The 22,959-nt window shown below is 36.8% G+C and overlaps 1 protein-coding gene across 1 annotated transcript in view; it reads right to left on the minus strand.

Annotated features, from left to right (window-relative positions):
- DNER (delta/notch like EGF repeat containing) overlaps positions 1 to 22,959 on the minus strand; it is a 129,840-nt gene that overhangs the window by 21,733 nt on the left and 85,148 nt on the right. The window contains exons 7-8 of the mRNA XM_054835461.1: positions 19,190 to 19,303; positions 8,870 to 9,094 (exon numbers count right to left, since the gene is read on the minus strand). Of these exons, the coding sequence (XP_054691436.1) occupies positions 8,870 to 9,094; positions 19,190 to 19,303 (339 nt within the window). The remainder of the gene's footprint in view (positions 1 to 8,869; positions 9,095 to 19,189; positions 19,304 to 22,959) is intronic.

Raw genomic sequence — 22,959 nt, forward strand, 5'->3', positions numbered from 1 at the left:
AATATTACCCATTGATTCTGCACAAAACCGTCTTTTCACAGGAAATGGTTAGTTGGACTAGTAGCTTAGGAAACATTTCAAAAGCACTTTCTCCAAAGCTGTTAGCCAGGCAATACAGAACTAATTATGCTAAATATTATGGGTTTTCTTATTAAACTATTAGGAAGTTTATCTAGCTTATGATAAAGGGAAATATCCTTATGTAGTGACATTTGTAGCCAACACACATACCACCAAAATCAGAAAATTTAAAAGAAGAACATATGGGAATTCCCTGGGTTGAACACTGATGAAATTAGATATTTTCAGAAAAACGTTTCCCACTTCTCACCTTTCCAAGGGAACAGAGGGAATTTTGGGGCTGAATAGTTGTCTGGTTTCCAAAATCAATATGAACTATCGTATCACCTTCTTCGGATTAAGACAGCCCACGCTGTCAGACACTGCACATAGTGAGGGAAAGATATTTTCTCTCTCCACGAGAGGGCAGATCTCGCCCACACACAATTTCACCCTCATCATCCTCACTCTGGTGCCAGCAGCTTCCTTCTGCTGTACCTGCTGTGATGGACAAAGTTCTTCGGTGGGACCAGGTACCCGAGGGAAAGGCACGTTTCTTCTCATGGAGCCCAGAGGCATCATATCATTCTGAACAAGCATCTCTCTCTGTATTACTGCTTTTAAATTATACTGACATATAAACCATGTATTATACTGAATTCATACATATATTTTCAAAAAGACTACATAAATAATTTCCATATTTTCATTAAAGAATTTGGATAGAAACAGGAGAATTTTTTATACATAACTTCAGAATAACAGATTCTAGTATAGTTGCTTCCTCTCTTTCTAGTAACATTACAATTCTGCTGCTTTTATGTTCACAAGCAATGCCAAATACAGCTTTTTTGCATCTTTTGTGGTGTAAAACATTCCTGTGGACATATTCAGAAAGAAACAAACAATTTTCTACATTAACAACGATTCTCCAGATGCTGTGCCCTAAGCAGGGAAGAAAAAAAAAAACCACATTGGACATTGCAGCTGCAAAAAGGGCAACTAATGTCGCTAATTTTTTTTTCCAGGTCACTAGAAATTGGATATACCTTCAGTAACAGAACCTTCATGGACTCAAGCAGAACTTGCCAATGATGGTCCCATTCTGATGTGCTCTCTTCAGAGGCTGAGGAATACACAGGGAACCTAAAAAAAACCCTAAAATAAAGATGTCCCTATGTTACCTCTTCTCCCTCTACATGACTGTCCCTCTGCTACTGGTCTTTACAAAGGCAGAAACAGATCTGGTGCCTCTCTCCTCTGGATTCCCAAATCCATCTTTCTCTTTCTTAAGCAACAGGGAGGCTGCCTTGAAGAGCCCAGGGTACGTGCCTGATGCTCTCTGGCACAGTCTTCAGAGAGCTACCTGTCGAGGTGTACTCTCTTTGCACATGGCTATGTTAAGAACTGCAAAGGGAGAAAACGTGAAAGGCAGCACACAATCTGTGTCGCGCAGGCTGATGAGGAGAAGCCATGGGTTCTGTCAAAGCCTTCAAGAGTAGTTGACAGAGAAAAGATACAGGAGTGCAACCTCTTGAGAATATCTGCGCTATGGGGTTAACAAAAGAGGAGAAGCTTGCTCTCCCTTTATAAATCAATAAAGAACAATATTGAAAGCTTTTGAGGTTTTCTTAGACACTAGCTCCTCAACAGTGATTCTCTGGGCTTATCCACACGTAGCGCTTCAGCAAATCAAGGCAACAGGACAAAAATCCCATCTTTATGGGAAGGCCTAATGGGACGCAATGCAAGAGAGCTCTATTTTGCAGGGCAGCTCACTAGCAGAGAGTTGCATGTTATATAGTCAAGAAATAAATGTATTCAGTTGAAGTCTGAGCTTATATAGCAATTAAATAAGAGAAAGAGAGAAGAGCTGCTCCAGATGGCAGGAAGGTAGGAAGGCATCCTTACCAGCCACGGCCAGATTGCATGGAGGGTTGTCTTAATGTACAAGTGGAAACAAGAGGAGAAAACAGAAGCAATAATGGGCTCACAGACAGTCTGGAACTGGAGTTAACCTAAAGTCATTTCTGCCAGAGCCTGCATTTCCTGCTCCAGTTCCAAAATGTAGGAAGGGAAAAGACAGAGAAAAGAAAAATTGCTACTGCTACAGACAAATGTCGCACTTGCCTCTGCAAAGGCACCGAGATAAACCTGTGCTCCTACAACCGTCTATTAAACTGCATGAGCGGAAAATCAAATGCAGAGGAAACATACTCCATGGCACTACTTCTGAAGTTGCAACCACTCTTCATACCCTGTGGATCTGTTTCTAACACTCCTCTTTCTTCTCTCCCCTCTCCCCCCTCCCCCCCCCCCCCCCCCCCCCGCTGTGTTCTATATGTACTATCATATATATTTACAAGGTAGAGGGCAGGTGTTAATGTCTGCACATGTGCTTTGCAGTTTCAAACTCCATACCTCTATGTCTTTAAGAAAGCCAAATATAAAACTTTGCTGTGACATTAGATTATTCAATTTCTAGACAGTTTTCTTTGCTTTGGGCCTGACAAAATTAAAAAGAATATATTAAATATTTGCATTTGAAATTGATAACAGCAGATCTATTAAAATAATGGCACATAAAGAGAAAAAGGGTTTAAGAGGAAACATTTAAGAGGAGGAAGAAACTGCTTTGGGATTCAGGGACTAAATAATGTTCTATGAACAGACACAATGGGGTCCCACTGGTTTCATGATCCAGGTCGTAGATGAGAAATCCAACAAATGAGCACAAGAATTTTTATCAGGATTAGTTCTTTAACATGGGGTAAGCGTGAAAACACAGGACAAACTATGAATCTAATGTCAAAACACTTGGTATTTTTTTGTTACCTGTAAAGGGCCAGGTGATAAGTATTAATAATTGGGGTGTGTAAGCATATAGTTAAAGATTTAAAGGTAAAGGTTCATGTGCAATTGAAAAATCACACATGTATTACAAAGTAGGTGTGGTTGCATAGACTTGTGAATTACACAGAGCCCTCTCAGCAGACATTTGAAAAAGAACTATATTCAACTTAGAAGTAACTTACACATTTTCCCCCTGCATTCTGGAAATGGGAACAGTATTAGACTGCTCTCCAAGTTAACTGACACAAATTAGCTTTTCTATACGAGCTATCAGATGATATAGGTTATCCATAACAATGCCCACAATGAAAGCCAACACACACTAAAAATTAGTAGTAAATGCCTGGTTGTGCATGTTCTGCAAATTGTGCAGATATGCAAATATAATAACAATCATTTTTCATTTTTCATTCTTCAAATCTGTACACCGGCCAAAAAAGCAAGGAAACCAAACTGCCTACCAAGCAAGGACACTTTCACAGACCTTGGGCTAATTGGAACTGTTTAAAATTCTTCTCTTGTTTAATTTTTGAGGCAGAAGTAACACAGATGAAAATCCAGCTGACACTATGTCTGCTAGTAGAAACAGTGCATAAAGGACGGATCGCATTCAGGTCACACATATAAGCAAAAACTCTGCAGTGCTTTGCTTCTGTAATAAATTATATCCTCTATCAAATGCCTAAAAAAACCCCAAACATGGCATCCTAGAGCTGAACACCTATTTTTTAATAAGTGGCAGGTTCTAAAGTTTTTAAAACAGTATGTTTCAGTTGTATCATATAACAAATATAGAAGAGAGTTCTAAAATGTCATTTAATAAACTTATCATCAATATATCTTAAAAAAAATAATGTATAGGAATTCAGGGAGATGTTTGAAAGTGAGACACTCTTGTACAAAGAAGTCAGTAGTCTAGGAGCTGGCACACCCATGCTGAGAGCCACGAAGCCAGAAAGCCGCAGGGTCAAGAGGCAGAGATCATTTCTTTCCTGCTAATGTATGGTAACACCTTTATGTAGTTCAGTATGTTTATTATTAACCCTTGGTAATGCCACTAAACTGCACACAGATTTTATTCATCCTCTCTACAAATAATGTAACAAAGAACATCAAAGTCTCTGCAGGCAAAACTGTAAACAAAATACAGCTTTTTAATATACCAGAGACATAACTCATCCACTCTATCAAACTGCCTTTTGATAGAGATACCAAAAATGTGTTAGGCCATGCTCTATAATCATTACTTTAGGATTTTTAAGAAATTGCAACCTAGGAATCCCCAAGTTTAATTGCTCATCTGCCTTACACGCAATAATTATGCAAACCATTGGCAAAACGCATATTATGATGCCTCCTAAATGCTGTTCTACACAGACGTTTACTCCCATTTATCTGCTATCACTTTAACCCATTGGGAAAAATTTCTGAAGGTAATTGGTGCAAATCCTGCTGCTATGACTAAACAAAAAAAATGAAGAAAAACATAATAGTATGTTCATAACAATGAAAAAGCACGAGAAGGAAACAAATTATTCTGACTATTCCTATCTTGCTACCACTCAGTTGCAGTTCTTTAGTGATCTCTTGAAATAAGCTATCCAAGTTTTTAAATTATTGACAGATTAAGGACAAGTTCACATAATTTGGCCTTTAGTTCCACCTCTACATGAAGCAAGAAATGCTATTTGTAGAGGGAATTCTTTCTAAAACAAATTGTCATTTTTAAAAGTGAAGTTTACAGCAGTCTACAAAAGAGTCATAAAAAAGAATTTTTTTTTTAAATACTTCCCATTAAATTTCATACATGGAGCAACACAAAAGAGTTCAACTAAAGGAGTGCCATATATGGTCTTGGATGCAACCTCTATGGCTTCTCATCTGGCTATCTTTTAAATGCACAAATATTATTCACATAAAAATAAGTTTCCACAACATGAGAAGTCTGAGACTACTTTTAAGTCCTAAGAGACATGGAATTAATTTGAACAAACCTAACCAGCAACTTCTAATCAGCTTTAGGTGACAAATTTCAGAAAAAAAGCTTTTATTTGTCCAAGAATATTTAACTAGCCTTTTGTTGTTTGAACCACAGGCAAAAAAAACCGTCCTGAAGAAGAGTAAAGCTTCCCTGGTTTACTTGGAAAAAGAAATGCCTCAGGTTTCCTACCGTGGACGACTCGGGAAAGGGCCCTTGTGCTGGACAGCTCCCGGTATTCCAGAAATCAGATCCCTTTTTATCACAAACTCAGAAGAAAAATTTTTTACACTAATTGGGAAATTCAGGTTTCTGTTGACTTATCTTCCCATCGCTTATACAAAGGTAGAATATCTCTTCCTGTGTTTTGATTGCTACAAGCCAAAGCATTTGAATCCTGACAATTCTTTTCAGAACTCCCCACAGCATACACAGCACTGGTAGTCTTAAAAACGCTCTTCTTCAATCTCTGTTTTTTTCAGTCAACTATGGTTTCAGTCATCTATTAAAAACCACTTGAAGATCAAAACTTATTCATACGTTTTCTTGTTGCCCAGCATTAGACAGCTCCTCATCCCAATAGCTTCTCCACCCTCTGTAGAGATTTTTCTTGACCAAGCCCTCACTTCTTGTACCATTCAATAGCCAGAAAAACAGTTTTCTCCTACAAATACAAACAAGTTAACAAAATACTCACTAGCTAATCAAGGAATAGATTGATACTACCAAGTAACTCTCATAGTCCTACCCACTGAGGGCTTTTTTCCTGTCTTTCTGGACTTTTTGTTTGTTTGTTTGTTTCAAACCTTTTTTTTCCCCCTGCTATTTAGCTCTTCTGGGGGCTGGGTGAGGACAATAATATCCAAGACGAAGGGGTAAATATTAAACTAATAAATTCACAGTTCTAAAAATGAATGTAGGAAAACAGCACCTGGCAATTTCAACTGCCTGCAATCAAAAAGATGTTTTGTCAGACATAGAACTAATTATCAACTGATATGAATTCTAGTTTGTGCTCTCAGTAAGACAGTATATGTTAGCTCTATTTAAATATGATGAGGCCTGTTGCTCTTCATCTCAATACCCAATCCTTTTCTCTAAAGATTCCTCTATTATGCAAACGAACAGCAAAGCAATTAAACACTTCAAAAAGGAAGACTGAAAATTTTTAATGAACGAATTATCATCATCACCTCCTGAAACATATAAAACAAACCACATGTTAGAAAATACGCTTTTGCATTACATAATGTCCTCCTCCTGTTCAGATGAAAACTGCCCACATCATTCACGGAAACATCTGAGCTGAAAACATTTGAGGTCGCTTAAACATTTGGAACTATCTTGCCACAAAAATCTACCTACCCTCTGGTTTCTGAGAAGTTGCAAGCTGAAGAACTGAGGATGCTTACTGAAAAACTGTCCATAAAATGATAAAATGGAGGGGGGTTGTGGGTTGTTGGAGGTTTTTTTTCATAAATAAGTTAATAGGTCTCATGGCTAAAGCTCTTACATGAGATTTTTATAATCCTGTATGTATAACCTCACATCTGCTGGACGACCAATGAACTATGAGATAACACTACTATGGTAAAGTCTGCATTTCATTGTCATATTTTTCTCCTTTATAAAGAAGTATGCAATTTAATTATAAATCTGTCAAATCCAAACCACAAATTTCTACTAGCTTCTATTCATTTGTGAGAACCTCTCCAAAAACAACTTCTGATAGTCCCTTCTGTGTCTCTAAATAACAACGATTAATTCTGACATCTGAAAATGCTGCATTAGTAGGTTTCATTACAAACTCCCCATATCCACAAATAAAACTAATCCATTCTGGTAGAGAAACAACTCAACACAAAATGCACAGACGGTTAGTGTTTTCTACACCAGTCAAATTCAGACCTATCAGAATCAGTGTAAGAAAACTAGACTGTCTAGAAAAGTTAGGACTGCTCATTCATCTGAGTTCAAAAAATTACCTTTTTTCAACAGGCTTTATAAAATTTCGTCAAAACAGACTTCACCGTTACTTCATGCTCTGGATCAGGATAATTGTATTACATATGCACAAACTTTGTAACTGCACTACTTACTATATAAGCAGTTGTCTAATCTATTACTAAAAGTATCTTCATTCCCAAAGTCAAAACACACTGCAAGCAGAAAACTTCAGCAACAAAACTGTGAAATGACACAACCATGTTGTGGCCTCCCTCTCAGAAAAGCATACATCAGTGAGAATCCTGCTACACCACACAAAGCCTTATGATGAAGTATTCATAACGCTGAAACCTGTTCTTCCCACACTTATTGATTTAATGAGTGATGTCTTATTTTCAAACATCAATCCATTATTCCTACAAACTGATGAATGCTTTCATCCTTAAGCAGTTTCAAACTTTAGTCTCAACATCTGGAACTTCCTTGACGATCTCATGCATTGGTTAGTGAAAGCAACACTCTAAAGTGTGCACTCAATGTACCATCCAAGACAAAGACATTAGATGGCAATTCTTGGGTCTTCAGGGATCTCTCTTCAGACAAGATACCAATTTTATGGGCTACAAAATCTTAAAAACTCACTCCTTTCGAGGAAAATATGTTTCACTTTGCTGTAAAGCCATAAGAAATAGAAGCAAAAAAGGAGTGACATCTTTCTTCCTCAAAATGCCAGTAATAGATGAAAGTCAAATTAAATAGTTATTTTTACTTTCTTATTGTCCTAAGTCTCACTATCCTAATCTGAAGTTTTCTAGGAAAGGTTTGTGGACTTCTTTCTTGGCAAGAAAAGGAGAAGCTTCTTTTTTGAAGAGAAAGAAGCTGGTTTCTTTCTATGCATAGGCTAAAAAGAAAACATCCGGATGTGTCATGTATCAATGTTCAGACTTGCCACCTATAGGATGACTTGTCTACTTCAGGCAAAACCTCTGTGATTGGTAGGATACCTGCACATCCTGCTAACTGAGAAGGAAGGGGAAAGAGCTGGAGAATTGTGACTGGTTTCCCACAAGGCAAGGCAAAACAGGAGAGAGAAGTTATTCCTCTGAAAGGAACGTCATAGAACAACATGCATGTCATAGCGTTATGTATATGTAGAGCTACTAACTATCCAGTATCACTCCTTACTTTATCCCTTGTACACTGGGAATTTGTTTCCCCCTTAACTTCTGCAGTTTTAGAGCTTATAGCTTTATAGGAACAGACTTTTTAAAAAAAAAAAAAAAAAGAAAAACAAAAAACATTATTCAAATGAAAACAAAGATTATTGGTTTTCACTCTAAGTGCTTAAGCAGTAGTGGATGTGCAGCACATATTCTTTCTGTACTTCATTATCATTGTTAAAATGTATAAAGGGAGCTATAAACACCCCAATATTCTGTTACATTGGTACAATGAAGAAACAAGTCTAGATCTAAGCAAAATGCAACCCAGACACTGCGCACCGTTAGGCTATATTGTCAAAGAGTTACTACTAGCTCTACGCACCTAAGCAGTATCCCTGGAACTCCTGAAGAGAGATAATTTATGTGAACATCAATGGCAGAACTAAACCCTTTGGGGTAATCAAAGTTTTTTCCTTCTCTACCTTTCTTCAGCTACCTTGTTTGTTTCCACTCCTTTCCCAGTGATCAGTGTCCCATTCTCCATTCTCTCTACCAATTTTTGTAATTCCAATTATACTGATACCTCACCTTAAAAGGATTTATCCTGCAGACTATAGTTTTATAATACAGCTGTAGATATCAACCAAGCCATATGGATCTCAGTGGGTATTTTCAGCACTCACTCTGCAATTTTTGATTTTCCAAATGGAATGTGTAGTTTCCTATCATTATTCTAAACAGATAGAACATCTGCTCAATATGGTTTATACAACGAAGAGAAAAAAAGGAAGTAATTTTAAACTATGTATGGAATCTACATATAAAAATATTAGGAGCTTTATAAAACATGTAACTGTTTGGTACAAACCAGGGATACAGAGGCATTTGTAGCTGGTTCCAACACTGCGACAAATGCCATGTGCACAAGGATTCAGAGCGCAGAAGTCAATCAGCTGAGCACACGTAGGTCCTGTAAATCCAGGACTACAACTGCAGGAGAAGGCAAGTCTGTCTGCATAACAGGTTCCATTGTTCTGGCAGGGAGATGATGCACAAGGGTCTATTTTGTCTTCACAAGAGGTTCCTAAAAACCCTAAAAGAAATAAATGGTTTTGATAAGTAAGCATTCTGCTATGCATCTGATTTTAATAACTAAAGCAAGTTAAAAGTAAGCCATTGATATATCTATATTCCTATTTTTTAATTCTATGAAAATTATAAAAATACAGACTTCCTATGTATATTAAACTCTAATTTTACCCATTAACATAGCATGATTAAAGATGTTTCAGGTAGAATCACAGTATCATATGATTAAGGCAGTGAATTGCAAAAATATTTGTTGAAACTGACAGTGCCTGTCCACTTTCCGAAGTGCATCTGGCTAGAAAAGCAAAAGAGATTTTCTACAGATGAGGAACAGACTAGCCTGGAAAAAAAAAATAGCCAAAACTGATCTTTTTTTCATTACCATTAATGTGTACATTACGAATAACAACCTCAAAAGCAGCACATGAGGTTACTTGAGCTTCAATAATTTAAAATAATTTAATGTAAAATTAGAAAAGGATATTCTTGCAAGGGAGTTTTCTTTAATCAGATGTAGAAAAGAATAAGATTTGAACAAATTGCAGTATACTAACTATAGTTTGCATTTATACATACATCATATATGTAGTAACCTGATGCGTGGTTATTGTACCCAAAAGCAACTCAGGAAAGTCTATTCAAATTCTGGCACCTTTCCAAACAAAAAGAGAAAACTGTCCTATCCATTCAATTCTAATATTTTTTGCTGAGTATTTGGTCCATTTGTACAGACTATCGCTTTTCAGGCTTAAAGTTCCCTGGAATATCTTACATTGTAGAACAGCGCTTAACATTACAGTACTGAGAATGAGAAATTAGGAGCAAATCAGGCCTGCCTCCACTCAAGACCCAGCAAGCCAGCTTTTTCTGTACTCTAACAGAAAGTGCAAACCATTGCAGTTGTGCCAGGCTAAAAGACAGAACAGACCACGTTGCCACTGCTACCCAGGAGATCGTAGCAACATTTCAGACACCAAAGAAAATATGTAAATGCATGAAAAACTATTCTAGGATTTGAAAAATATTTAATCAGAAAAAGAGAAAAACAAATTTTAAAAACCCCCACAAACACACACACACAAAACTAGAAAATGTGCCTGATGATGAAAGGATCAAGATGTCAAAGATGTCTCTCTTCTATAGCAGCCTGGCAACGACTCAGAGCATGAAAACAACAGCAGATGACGTTTTGGATTAACACTCAATATTGAAATCTTATCCCTGATGGAATGAAGCAGATTTTTTTGCCTTACTTCTATAGTTTTTGTATCTACAAAATCTTGCTGCTGGATTAACAGCAGTTGATTTATTAGAAATGAACCCCTATATTGTGTAAAGCTTATGATGAATACCAAAAGTGAGACCAAATACCACATTCAATACATACTTCACAGCATCTTGTTATCTTTTACTGACTCAGTAAATATTTCTGTTCTAAACAATGTCATTCCACATTTCAAGCAAGGTACAATTCACCAGGCAGCAGTTTTCAGTTAATTCTGACAGATGTGTTACTTTCAGGGCATTTTTATTTTCTTTCTTTTCTAATTAATTATTCATTATTCACATTCAGGTGAGTTAAACTGTAGTTTTGTTTAACTGTAGTTCTAGCACTGTAATCATAGCCAGCAAGTCAGGAGTTGGCATTTCTGAAAACAAGCACATAAATAGATTAATTTACATTTTAAAGCATAATAAAAAACCCCAAATATTTACTAAAAGGTTTAAATTCTATAATTTGTTCTTGATTGATTAGATTTGTTGAAAACCTGGGCCAGAAAGATCCAGTGAACTGAGCATAGTCTGTCAACTTGACTGAGGTCCAAGACTTGAAGAGCAAGTGAGGGCTGAGAATCAGGCTAAAGACATTGAAGTTTCCAGTACCCACCAAAAAAAGGGAGACTAGCAATTAATTTTAAATATCCTGAGGACTTCCTCAAGGAGACACACTCCATGTTTTATAGATTCACAAAAGCTCAGTGAACTGCATCAGAAAGAGAGGGAAATGAATGTTAAACAAAGGTGAGTAACCCACAGAGTGTACTACAGGGATCTACTTAGAGAATTAACAAAACTTAGATCATTGTAACTAAGGAAAAGATGGAAAGGCCACAACTGTCCTGTGAGTTCCAGACAAAACTAGGATATTCTTGGGCGCTGTTGGCAGCAGAATTTTAGGAGCATCCTCAAAATATTAGGTCCTGGAAAAATAACTAAAAAGCCACGTCTCCCTCATACACTCATAAATCTTACACCAGAGCTACGGAATGAAAAACAAAGAAAAAATAACGCAGTTAAAGAAACAACCTATGGATTATACTTGTAACAGTTTAGTCACAAGTAATTCAGCAACAGACCAGGAAAGAAAAGCAGGTCTGGCAGGGTGCAGGCAAAGAACAGGCAAGAGCCTCCTGCCCTCTCCATTTGCTATCCTATGGCTCAGATTGCTTACCGGGCTCTATCAGGACCACCTGCACACCTATGTTGAAGAGGGAGAGCTTAAAAACAGATACTGTGGAATCTTATATTAGAGGTCCCTCCTGTAGATGATAACTGCATCACCATCAGAAACTGAAAAGAACGGAAACCCTACAATCAAGAATCTAATCCCAGCAACCGTTTGCTGACAAATTAAAAAAGCCTGTACTGTTATCATAAAATCCTGGACAGATTTAAAAGAATCTGCAAGGACTTTTAACTATTAGCAGGAGGAGATCAGCCAATGAGTCCGGTGAAATCTCTACACTAATTCTGAAACCGGATTAAAAAGGATCAAAGAGATCTGAGGTCACACGATTACGCTAATGCCGCTTCACTACAACCTTTGCAATAATCTTCCCTACAGAGAGAACCTTACTGGCAGATGGCTAATGTTTCAAGTGACAAAGCACTTCAAGAACATATGCAGGTTTAAAATACACTAAAACATGTTGCCCTTGTGCTATCTTTGACTGCACTGTGAAATGTGTTTAGTTGATTCTGGAAGTTTAAATCTTATGTATAAGTTAAATATCTGAAAATACTCAAAGCAGCAGTAGTTACACATCTGAATTGAAGATCTATTATTTTGGCATTTCTGAGTGTAGTCTGTATCAATAAAACTGGTGAAAACAAATAATGCAAATAATAAAATTAAAAATCAAATTTAGAGGTGTATTGATTAAAATCAGAATCAAATGCTGACCAAAAAAAAAAAAATCAGGATTATTTATCTGCGGATAAATATCCCCTGAACTGTTCTTCAGCCAGCTAACATGAACCCAACCCTGCATCTAGGTCATTATTGGTTTAACAGGGATGTGACTGCAATGTAAAGACTACTGGTGATTTGAAAGATCTGAATGCAAAATTTACCAAAGGAATAACACGGAACGTAAAGGGGAAAGGCAATATTAGAAAAGCTTTATATTGCTAAAAACCACAATACAATATTTGTGCTTACACGGATCAGACCATTTGGCTAGTTGTCAAGAAGAATAAAAGTAGTAAGTCAGGTGATATTCTTTATGTACAGACCTCCAGGGCAATGATAAAAACTAGATCAGAAAACGTTTTCAGAGATGGAAAATCTCTGGATAAAAGCCAGATTTCTCATCATGGTGGGATTTTAATTACTTAGCTATTGAAAGCAAAAGAGCCATGTACACATCAAGGAAGTTAAACGTTTTCTGAAGATACTGTAAAACTGCTTTTTATGCAGTCTGCAGAAAAACCAACTTGCCTGAATGTTATGTGAGACCTAATTCCAAGAATTACACAAATGTGAAAAATGAACTCTGTGAATTGCTAGGACTCAGAATTACAAAACCTTTAGATTTGAAATACGGGGATAAGTTATAAAAGAAATACAGGCAATTTATTATTTTCCCTATAGAAAATTGTCTTGTGAGGAAATACAAGATGTCTGATGGTATTTTACCAGCATTCTGTAAAGGGAAAAAAGATAGTCATCATAAGGAAACAAGAACTCATTATAATGTAGTTGTAAGATTTTGATTTAAATTCACCCTAGCTAAGTCTTTATGGATAAAGATGAACAGAGGCTAGACCCATTAAAACATTAAGAAAAAGTCTGTTAAAAATAAGAGCAATTTGGGAAGATGCCAGGTAAAAACATTAGATTAGCAGAAAATACCAGAAACTAAACAGCCATAAAAATTTTTAATTAACAACCAAATGTTCTTCAGGTAAATTAAACTCTCTTATGGTAATATGAAGAATTCTGCAGTCTCTAATCACCAGTAACCTTGGGAAATCTTCCATATGCAACAGCTGTGTGTGACCTACTTTCCTGGAATCAAGAAAATAAATAGGTTTATTGTACGTAAACCTAAAGAAGTTAGAATCACATCTGCAAGACATAATACAGAAAAAGGCTTTTACATGAACAATGAAGCCCAGAAAAAGTGAAGACCTTGAAATTTAAACTATTCTTTATCTAGGCTAATAACTTCTCTTCTCCCAGTCAATTAAAATTCATGGTGACAATGTGCATTTTCTAGCTGCTATTACAAATCAACACATATGAATCACAACTTAGCATCTTCTATAGCTGTCAAACTCTTTATTTTTTAAACCACAGAAACCACAATAAGAGCATTCATAAATTTGCAGCTTTCCAGTATTTCCAGAAATACCTGCAGGTATTTCAGGGCACTTTTGCTTAGTGTGTTGCCTAGCTGTAGTTACCTGCAGCTAGTCAAATCAAATTGTCAATAGTAAAATAAAATCAGTCCTGAAATGTGAATTTCAAGTAATCTATATGTTGAACTCCTAATCAAAGCATTGTTTTCTCCGTATCTTCTTCTACAGAATGGCTATGAAATCCATTATTGCTGATTATTTTTCAAAAATATATTGCGATGAATGAAAGTATTTCTGCCACCTCTGTAACAGAACATCAGAAACGTCTTGCAACAGAAGTTTATTTCTTTGCTATAACAACTGATATGCACTTTGCTCTATTATCTGGCTTTGTTCAAAACCATATTCCACTACTAATTTATTTTAGTATTTTCTTATGATCAAAGTTTTAAAAAGCTCCCCAAATGTTTAAAATATGTAAAATATATATACATAAGTACCAAGTCTTTCATTTTATCAAATTTACAAAATTTGCATATGTAAGAAACAGATTAGTGAGACTTGCATTTCCTCACCACACAAGCAGGCAATTTCCATACACTTTTTTTTTTTGAAAAACTTTTAACAAAGATTTCAATGAATTTAATAACTACATAAGTAAGGATAACTAGTTTCTCCATTGCTGAAACATTTCTTCTAATTACATTTGCTTATTCCAACTAGCTTTTTTAATGATTCTAATTATTATTTGTATATTGAATTCTGCTTCAGAGTGCTTTGGGAATTTACATAACTTCTCAGTGACTTAAAGAAAATTAAGTAACTAAGTTTATAAATCAATGAGCAGGAGCCCAATCAACTCAAATAAAATTAATTAATATTACTGTCAATACAGTAGTATGTTATACATTACAATAAGTGGAAGAAAATCAGAATAGATATTTAAGAGTAATATGGGTATTTATGGGATCATTCTGAATATAAATGTCAAATATCTGTATTACTATGTGTAGGTTTTTGTAATGTATAAAAAATTATTTGCGTGATCATTTGAAAGTAACACTTGCTAAACGTACGTTTATTATGAAACTTTAAAGAATATGATCAAAGATCCCTACCCCATTGTAAGTACAACATCCCAAACATCCTTTTCACGATAATAGTCAAAATTTTCATAGAATCATAGGATGGTTTGGGTTGGAAGGGACCTCAAAGCTCACCCAGTTACAACCCCCCTGCCATGGGCAGGGACACCCTCCACTAGACCAGGTTGCCCAAAGTCCTATCCAACCTGGCCTTGAACACTGCCAGGGATGGGGCATCCACAACCTCTCCGGGCAACCTGTTCCAGTGCCTCACCACTCTCACAGTAAAGAATTTCTTCCTAACGTCTAATCTAAATCGACCCTCTTTTAGCTTAAAGCCATTACCCCTTGTGCTATGACTACCTGCCCTTGTAAACAGTCCCTCTCCATCTTTCCTGTAGGCCCCTTCATGTACTGGAAGGCTGTAATTAGATCTCCCTGGAGCCTTCTCTTCTCCAGGCTGAACAACCCCAACTCTCTCAGCCTGTCCTCATAGGAGAGGTGCTCCAGCCCTCTGATCAGCTTCGTGGCCTCCTCTGGACTCACTCCAACAAGTCCAAGTCTTTCTTGTACTGGGAACCCCAGAGCTGGATGCATTTTGAACAAACTCTTCAGTTCTTAATATTGCTTTAGCTTCTTCACTATAAATTTGAGTATAAAATGCAATTTTCTCTCCAGTACACATGACTAAACTTGAGATAGCAGTTTATTTTCTGACATATTTTGGATATTAAAATCTACAATGTATCACACAGAAAATGGAATCTGCAAGCATAAAGAAATTTTCTTTACTAAAGGATTCTTAAGATAGTAAAGTTGTCTAAAGAATAATCATGAAATGTTCATATCTGATCTAAGCTGCTTTTTCAGCGCCTCAGATCTCACCCTCTGTAAGTTATCACAGGCTTCTTTCATGAACCACAAATCTCATTCCTAAAAGAAATGCACAGTCTCAAGATCATTCCTCATTGTTTCCATCTCATTCCTTTTTCTGCCATCTTTTCCTTTCGTGATACTTTCCATCTTCTCTTATCCTTTTCTTCCTAACCACATTATATCTCCAGTCTTTTAGTTTTTACACATATATAAGCTCCTTGGCTACCTTTCCCCCCACTGTGCTGAATTAGCACTACAGAAAGGAAGGCCTCTTCTCAACAAGCAATTACTATTTAGCACAGCAGGAGAATAGCAGCAGAGCAAGAGACCTCACTTAAATTAGAAACCTAACATGGGGGTTTGCTAGGGTTTTTTTAAATGGAAAATTTGAGGACAGGCTAAAAATAGCAAATCTGCAAGTTATTGCATCTGCAATTTTCAATTAATTATCCTTTGTTGTATTCACAAAAATAACCAAATCTCTTCAAAACCCAAACAAAAGCTCTCAAAATATGCCTCTATGAGAGCATAATACCTCAAAAGAAGAAAGAAAAATCATGGGAAAGGCAGTCATTAGTAAATTTAGACAATATATTTTGTTAAATCAACCCTTTCTTTCCCTCCACAAAATATCTGAATTCCTGAGCTCATTGGCATTAGTAGATCTTCCAGAACAAGATGGAAAAGCAACACCTTATTGCCTAATATGCCCATGAGGCTACTCCAGAGCACTAGCGCTGGCCCTTGCAGCAGACAGACTGCGTCACTTCTGCACCAACGCTTTCCCCTCTTTACGGTGAGGACGCAAGAAGGAAGCACAGCTACGTACCTTCATGGGAAGGGTTTGCTCTTTGAAACAATGGTAATTATTAGGGGGTCAGAAAAACTTTGGGCTGCTGTTGAGTTATCGCAGGCTCACTCAAGAGTAACCACACACACAAAATGGCATTTGTTCCTGCAAACCTAAGAATGATTTTCTCATGTCCAAGGGACTGAGAATCAGACATCGCATGTACAAGACTATTCTTTCCAAGAGAAACAGCCCTGGGCAGTCCAGAAAATGATTCCTGATGCTTTCTATCCCCTCCAAACCCTTTTTCTACATTGGAAATAATACAGATCAATGTGCAAAACCTGATTTTAATGAGTTGAAAATGTATTTCAGTAAATTTTTGTTCTTGTGTTGCCTCAGTGCTTTTTGAAAACATTTATACCATGTAAGCATGTTAGCCATATAAATAAGCAATCAGAGTAACAGCTCCTCCCCCAATTCTATCCTCACTCTGTAACATGGCTGTTCTTGGGAACATGGAAATGATACTGGGAGACTAGAACTGGTAACTCTGCACAGAAAGTTTCAGGCAGGTGACCCAAAAAGCATGTTTGCCTGTCAGCAAAGTCTATGAGCAGAAAGGTACTTCTTGAAGTTGGTAAATAATTGACCCTTCCAGAGGAAAGAAAAAAATTTACAAAAAGCACATCATATATTTAAGGAAAATCCAGAAACCATAGAAAACCTCCAGACTCCAAGCAGAAAAAGAGCACAGGTTTGTAACACATAATAAGAACAAAAGTGCCAACAGACAAAAGTACCAGAATACTGAGAATACGGTACCAATGTGCCCAGAAGGAAAAAGAGCAAAACATGCAGCCTAAATACTAAGATAGTACAACGACAGTGCCAAAATATGCCGACTTAAAGCAGAGCGCACAACAGAAACAACTGGAAACTTATCAAACACAAATATGGATCAGTGGCAAAGAAAAGAGCAGAGGATAAGTATTCAAGAAACAAATCGGGCAACAAGACTATAGGACCAAGTGGCATAACACAGAGATAGCCAAACGCGAGTACAACTGAGAAAAGAGAAGTGCAAGCAACTTGGTTCTCCTGCAGCAGAAAAGCTACACGTCAAGCAGTGGTCCATCAGATAACCTCTCCATTGCTCTCTTTGGGGCGAACAGCTCTGGAGGGAGATGAAGGGAAGGTTTCCCAGACCTGTGCTCCAGGTCTCCCATGAGGCGCAGGGGAATGGTGCGGGGCTCTCGGCACAGCCAGCTTGCGCTTGCAAGAGCAGCTTTGCTGGCTGCGGCTGTGCCAGGGCCTGCGGGCCAGGCGGAGCTGGCAGCCTGCCCCACTCCTGTTCACAGGCTAATTGCCGCTGGCAGGAGCTCCCTGAGCAGGAGAGCAGCCCCAGCCCCACGCAGCAACGCAGGCATAAATGGCTTTTAGCAGGGCACTGAAGAGCTATGCTACAGGCACCGTACCACAGCACACCCACAGCAGAGGATGGGTGATGTGGCCACCTGGGGACCTCAGCCCACTGGTAACCCTGTCCCATGGCCAGCACCTAAAATGGCGGTAGGAAAGAAAGTCAGCATGTTCATTAATAGGTCATCAGGAGCAAGCAATTAAGGTATGCCACACGCAGAAACAAATATGGCAGTTCTAAATCAACCGAAAATCTCAACAGCTATTTTTCTAAGCATTTATTATTGGGAAGATCATTTCCTGCAAAGCATCCTTGAAGGTCCTTGAATAGATTTCCTAAGAAAAATGCAAGTAAGTTATTGACCAAGCCTAACATCTAATAACTTGATCAAAACCAAAGCTGAATTTTGCGACTAGTTATAAGGCAAGCAATTTTCAAAATTCTTCCAAATGCAAGATCTGCACTTCTGTCAAAATGTCAGTGTCTCAACACAGCTGTTAAGTGGGCCACTCATTAAAGCGTAATACTCTAGAAAAGCAAGGAATCAATCTAAAGAAATTACAAATAATCTTCATTATTAAGCAAGTATATATTACTGGAGCAGTTATGAAAGACTTGTACCCTTAGAGCAGGCATAAGGTGCTGGCAGAATAAAAACAACATCCACAGAACAAGAACAGAAATATAATTAGTTCAAGGTTGTAATCTTAATTATAAATAACTAATAGAAGGCTTCATAATTGAGAGCTTTCACTCCTGATAATTTTTTTTATGAGCAATTTAGGCATCTGCCATTCCAGTCTGCAAATCATGACAAAAGCATACACTTTAGCATCGTGGTGTCCTCATTTCACACAGTTACATTTACAGTGTTTACCAATGAGAATCACAGAAAGGCTTTCGTGTAGAGAAAGAAGTAAGTCCAAATAGAAAGGAGAATTAATTAAAACTTTGGGGGATTGAAATAATTTGTTTAGTTTTGAAGTATTGCTTTTACACACATTTTAGCCAACTGATCCATATGCGGAAATATGCAATACTGCAAGGGAGGCATCAGGCATCTTTTCTCACACATTTACTGGACAACACAAAAATCAGACCGCACCCTAAGTCTCCTCAGATTTAACTTTCTCACAGTGCTGGAGCCTGATTTCTATTGCAGAGATGCCAGAGATTTAGAGAACATTTCTGTACCACATATACACTGAAACACTAACCTCCTACCATAATTTATATACTGTTGCTTATTGTACAAAGATTTCTTGGGCGGGGGTGTCTGCTTACAACTATGGCCTAAAGAACCAATTTGTATGAAGTACGAGATAAGTCTTTGCTGTTTACCTTCTGGGCACCGACAGCTGAATCCCTTGATGTTGGATGAGCAGGTACCTCCATTCTGGCATGGCTGCTGGGTGCAATGATCAATCTCTGACTGGCACAGCTCTCCAGTGTAACCTACAAAACAGCACACAACATTCAGAAAATATAGCAAAAATGAGGTTTTATCACTAAATGTATTACTAGGTCATTCAAACAGTACCACTAGTTTTCTTGAATAAAGTTAACCAAAGTAAGAAATAGAATCCAGGACAGTCTTCTGATTTCTCATAAAATGAGATTTTTAAATAGAACTTATACTTCACTGTAGAAACATAAATAAGTGGTGGAAATCTAGAGATTATATCAATTGTATTTTACCAGCAGCAATACTCTGACAGCGCTAGCATAATGGTGGTTCATGCTGGGTGCTCATCAGCACCCATATAACCGAAAAACAAGTACATTTTAACTGGTTTTCAAACGCATCTTGAATCTCAAGTCAATAATCTTTAGCAAGACTTTAAACAAGACTTGACATTATGAATTATTTGTGCATATGCTGAATGACTGGCATTTGCTCCTACTTCTAGGCTTCAAAAAGAGTGTTTATTTTAAGTGGGAGCTGTGAAGAACTGCTCAGCACAGTTGCAAATTCTTCCAAATAAGCTCCTATAAGTTCACAAGCTACAGATTGTGTGTGCTGTACTATTTGACCATAAGTTTCCTTTGTTCCATATGTCTGATGTCTATAACACATCCCCAAAAATGAACAAACTTACAAAATACAATCTAAATGATTAAACACTCCAAACTTAAATTCCTTAACAAACACCACATATTCCCCATTCTAATTTTTTATTTACCTCCAAGAAACTGTCTTGGATGCATGACTGAAGACAAAACTACACACAGAGGCATTTTGGTTTTTAAAACGAACCCTACATAAACTTGTAAGCATCCTCCATAACAAGCATGTTGAACAGCATAGCTGGTATTACAGACTAGTAAGCTATGGCTAGGTGACACTGTTAATACACTGCTGTGAACAGGTGTCTAAGGCAAAGACCCTAAGGGGAGATAGAGGTCATGCCTGGACTAGGATTTTGCTTACACAGGGGAAAAAAAGGGGAAAAAATTTCTCATTTTGATTAAATAATTCTTTTTAATGCAAAGTTAACATTTAACAGTCTTTTGGGCAGGCTAATACTTAATATATTGATGTCACCATAAAATAGCTCTCGACATCTATTGTTATATTCGGAGTTGCTAGAGCACTACTATGGAAAAGGATCCATAAGACTTTGATCTCTGTGTACCTTACTGCTTTTATATGCTATAGAGAACTAAATTATGATCCTATTTTCTGCAATGCAAAATTTGGGAAAAGAAACCCCATTGTATGTTATATCTGGATTAATGCCCATAAATCCATAAACTGGAGAAAAATAATGAGGTTGAAAACCCGAACTGTGTTCTGGTGACCAGATTGAGGCACTTGGGGGGGATGTCAGCCTCACTCTGGATAACCAGTGATTTTCTGTAATTCTAACTGGTCTCAAATTAACATAAAATTTACAAAAACAGCAATGAAGTATTATAGAAGATGACATTGACCGATTTTTTTTTTCCTCTATAGGCTTCATATTTTTTCAAGTTCTTCATTCAGCTGATTATTTTTATGAATCATAATACAGTATTGAATATGTTTAACTCATTTAAACATTTTTCCAGCTTCAAACTGTTACTAAGTTTGTGAAAGCTAAAAATTACACTGGAATTCAACGTGTATCCAAAAGCACGCTGGCACAGAAAGGCAGAAATTATTGCGTTGCTCTGAAGCTTGCTACACAAATGTGACTTCCTGTGATTGTCATTATAGCTTGCAGGAAAACTCACCAGAGATAATATTTTATGTCAGTTTTATGAAAATAAATATGTCCCATCTTATTATTATCTATAGGGCATGTTTTGTCCATCTGAAAGAGAATATGCTTAGGGAATTTCATAGCAAATATGTCACCAGTGCTACAAATGAAGAGGTGCTAAGCAATCACCATGGCAGGGAAAAGCAGTTTTCTGGTGAGATACATTTTAAGAGTCATTATAAGATTTGGGAAGCATGATCCTATTCATATACAGATATTTCTGAAAGTTTCATATGGAGACATTTATGATAATTAAACTGTTAGTTATCATTTTCTTTAATATTTTTTCATATGCAATGAATGCTAGTTTTTTAATGTGTGGGCACAAATTTTTGGGGGGAAAAAAATTACAGGTAGAAACACAAGCCACTGAACTTAACAATGATTAAGCCATCTGAATAACTTTAGACACTTGCTCTTAAAAATATTAAGAAAAATTATTTAAAAAAAACTTAAAGGCTAAACCTAAATATAATGTGTGGAGGCATGGAGCAAAACCTTGCAAGTTCCAGAATGTAATAAGTGGCATTAACTATATTTGGCTTACTGAGGATTTACAGAGGGACTTGATCACACTGTCATTCTGAAGGGAAACCTTCACATATGGAAACCAAAAAATTTCATTCCATCTATTGTAAGCTTTGTTTTATACCATAAGAAGTAGGAGGGACTTTGTAGAAGGAAATATTTAGAATTTTCACTTTTTTTTTTCCCCCAATAGGAGCTAACAATTGTTCTAGAGATAAGGAGAAGAAACAATTATGAAAATAACAAAGCATATATTATATTTTAGAGAAATAGGTTTAAAATGGAAAGGATAAAATCCAAAGTTAAAAGACAGTAAAGGCATCAATGGAAATATATTATATTTCCAAAATATGTAAAAGAACTACATTATCTTCAAGAAATCATCATGATCTTAGTCATTGTTTCCTGGCATCTCATGGTATCAATTTTTCTACAATTGTTTAACACTTTATGAAGCAAGCAATTGAAATGGCTGTCCCTAATAGCAATTACATTTTTAACTCATAAGGAGCTTTTAAAAATAAGGAAATGCCAAGTTTTTTAAAAATATATAGGGACTTGAGGCAGATGCCTGGAATTGTAATATATTAAAAAAAACCCCAAACACCACCCTAGGATTTTATATCATTACACAAATAAAATAACACTTGCTTTATCAAGGCACTATAATTTGTAACTTCCCAATAGAAGCAGGAACTATGACAGATCTGATCTCTGTGTAACAGCAGCAGTGATACCTTTGGAGTCTCGTACATAAGTGGGAAGTATATCTATGTATATTCTGAATCAACCATATTCATTCAACGTGACAGTAGTTGTAGGGATTGTTCAAACATTTGAAGTTCGTTCCACTTTTCTCATATTTAAATCATTATTCAACTGTATTTCTGTATCTTGTTAAAGTGACAGTTGATCCTTTGGCAAATTTAAGAAATAGAACAGAGTATACCCACATAATAATTTCACATCTTATTTTCAGAGCAGTATAAATCCAGGTCATTATACAAAAATACAAATATAAATCTCTCTATTGCTGCACATTTGCTATAGTGACTTAATAGTGGCTAGTCTGCACTGACGTGTTAAGAGTAAAGAACAAGAACGTTCCCTTCTTTAAGGGAATATCGGAACACCCGCTCCATGATCCTGCTTTGGGGCAGGTTAAAGGAAGGATTGCTACACATTTAATACACAAAAATATCCACCCAGCATTAAAGCCCATCAATAACAATTTGGAGACAACCACTAGAAATCTGACCAAATCATTCATTTCTCCACCTGCTTTTTATGATATAGCTTTTATGTTCTGCAGATCTTAGGGTCTATTCTGGCAGCATT

The sequence above is a fragment of the Grus americana genome, chromosome 9 (assembly GCF_028858705.1).
Source record: "Grus americana isolate bGruAme1 chromosome 9, bGruAme1.mat, whole genome shotgun sequence".
NCBI classification, from domain to species: Eukaryota; Metazoa; Chordata; class Aves; order Gruiformes; family Gruidae; genus Grus; species Grus americana.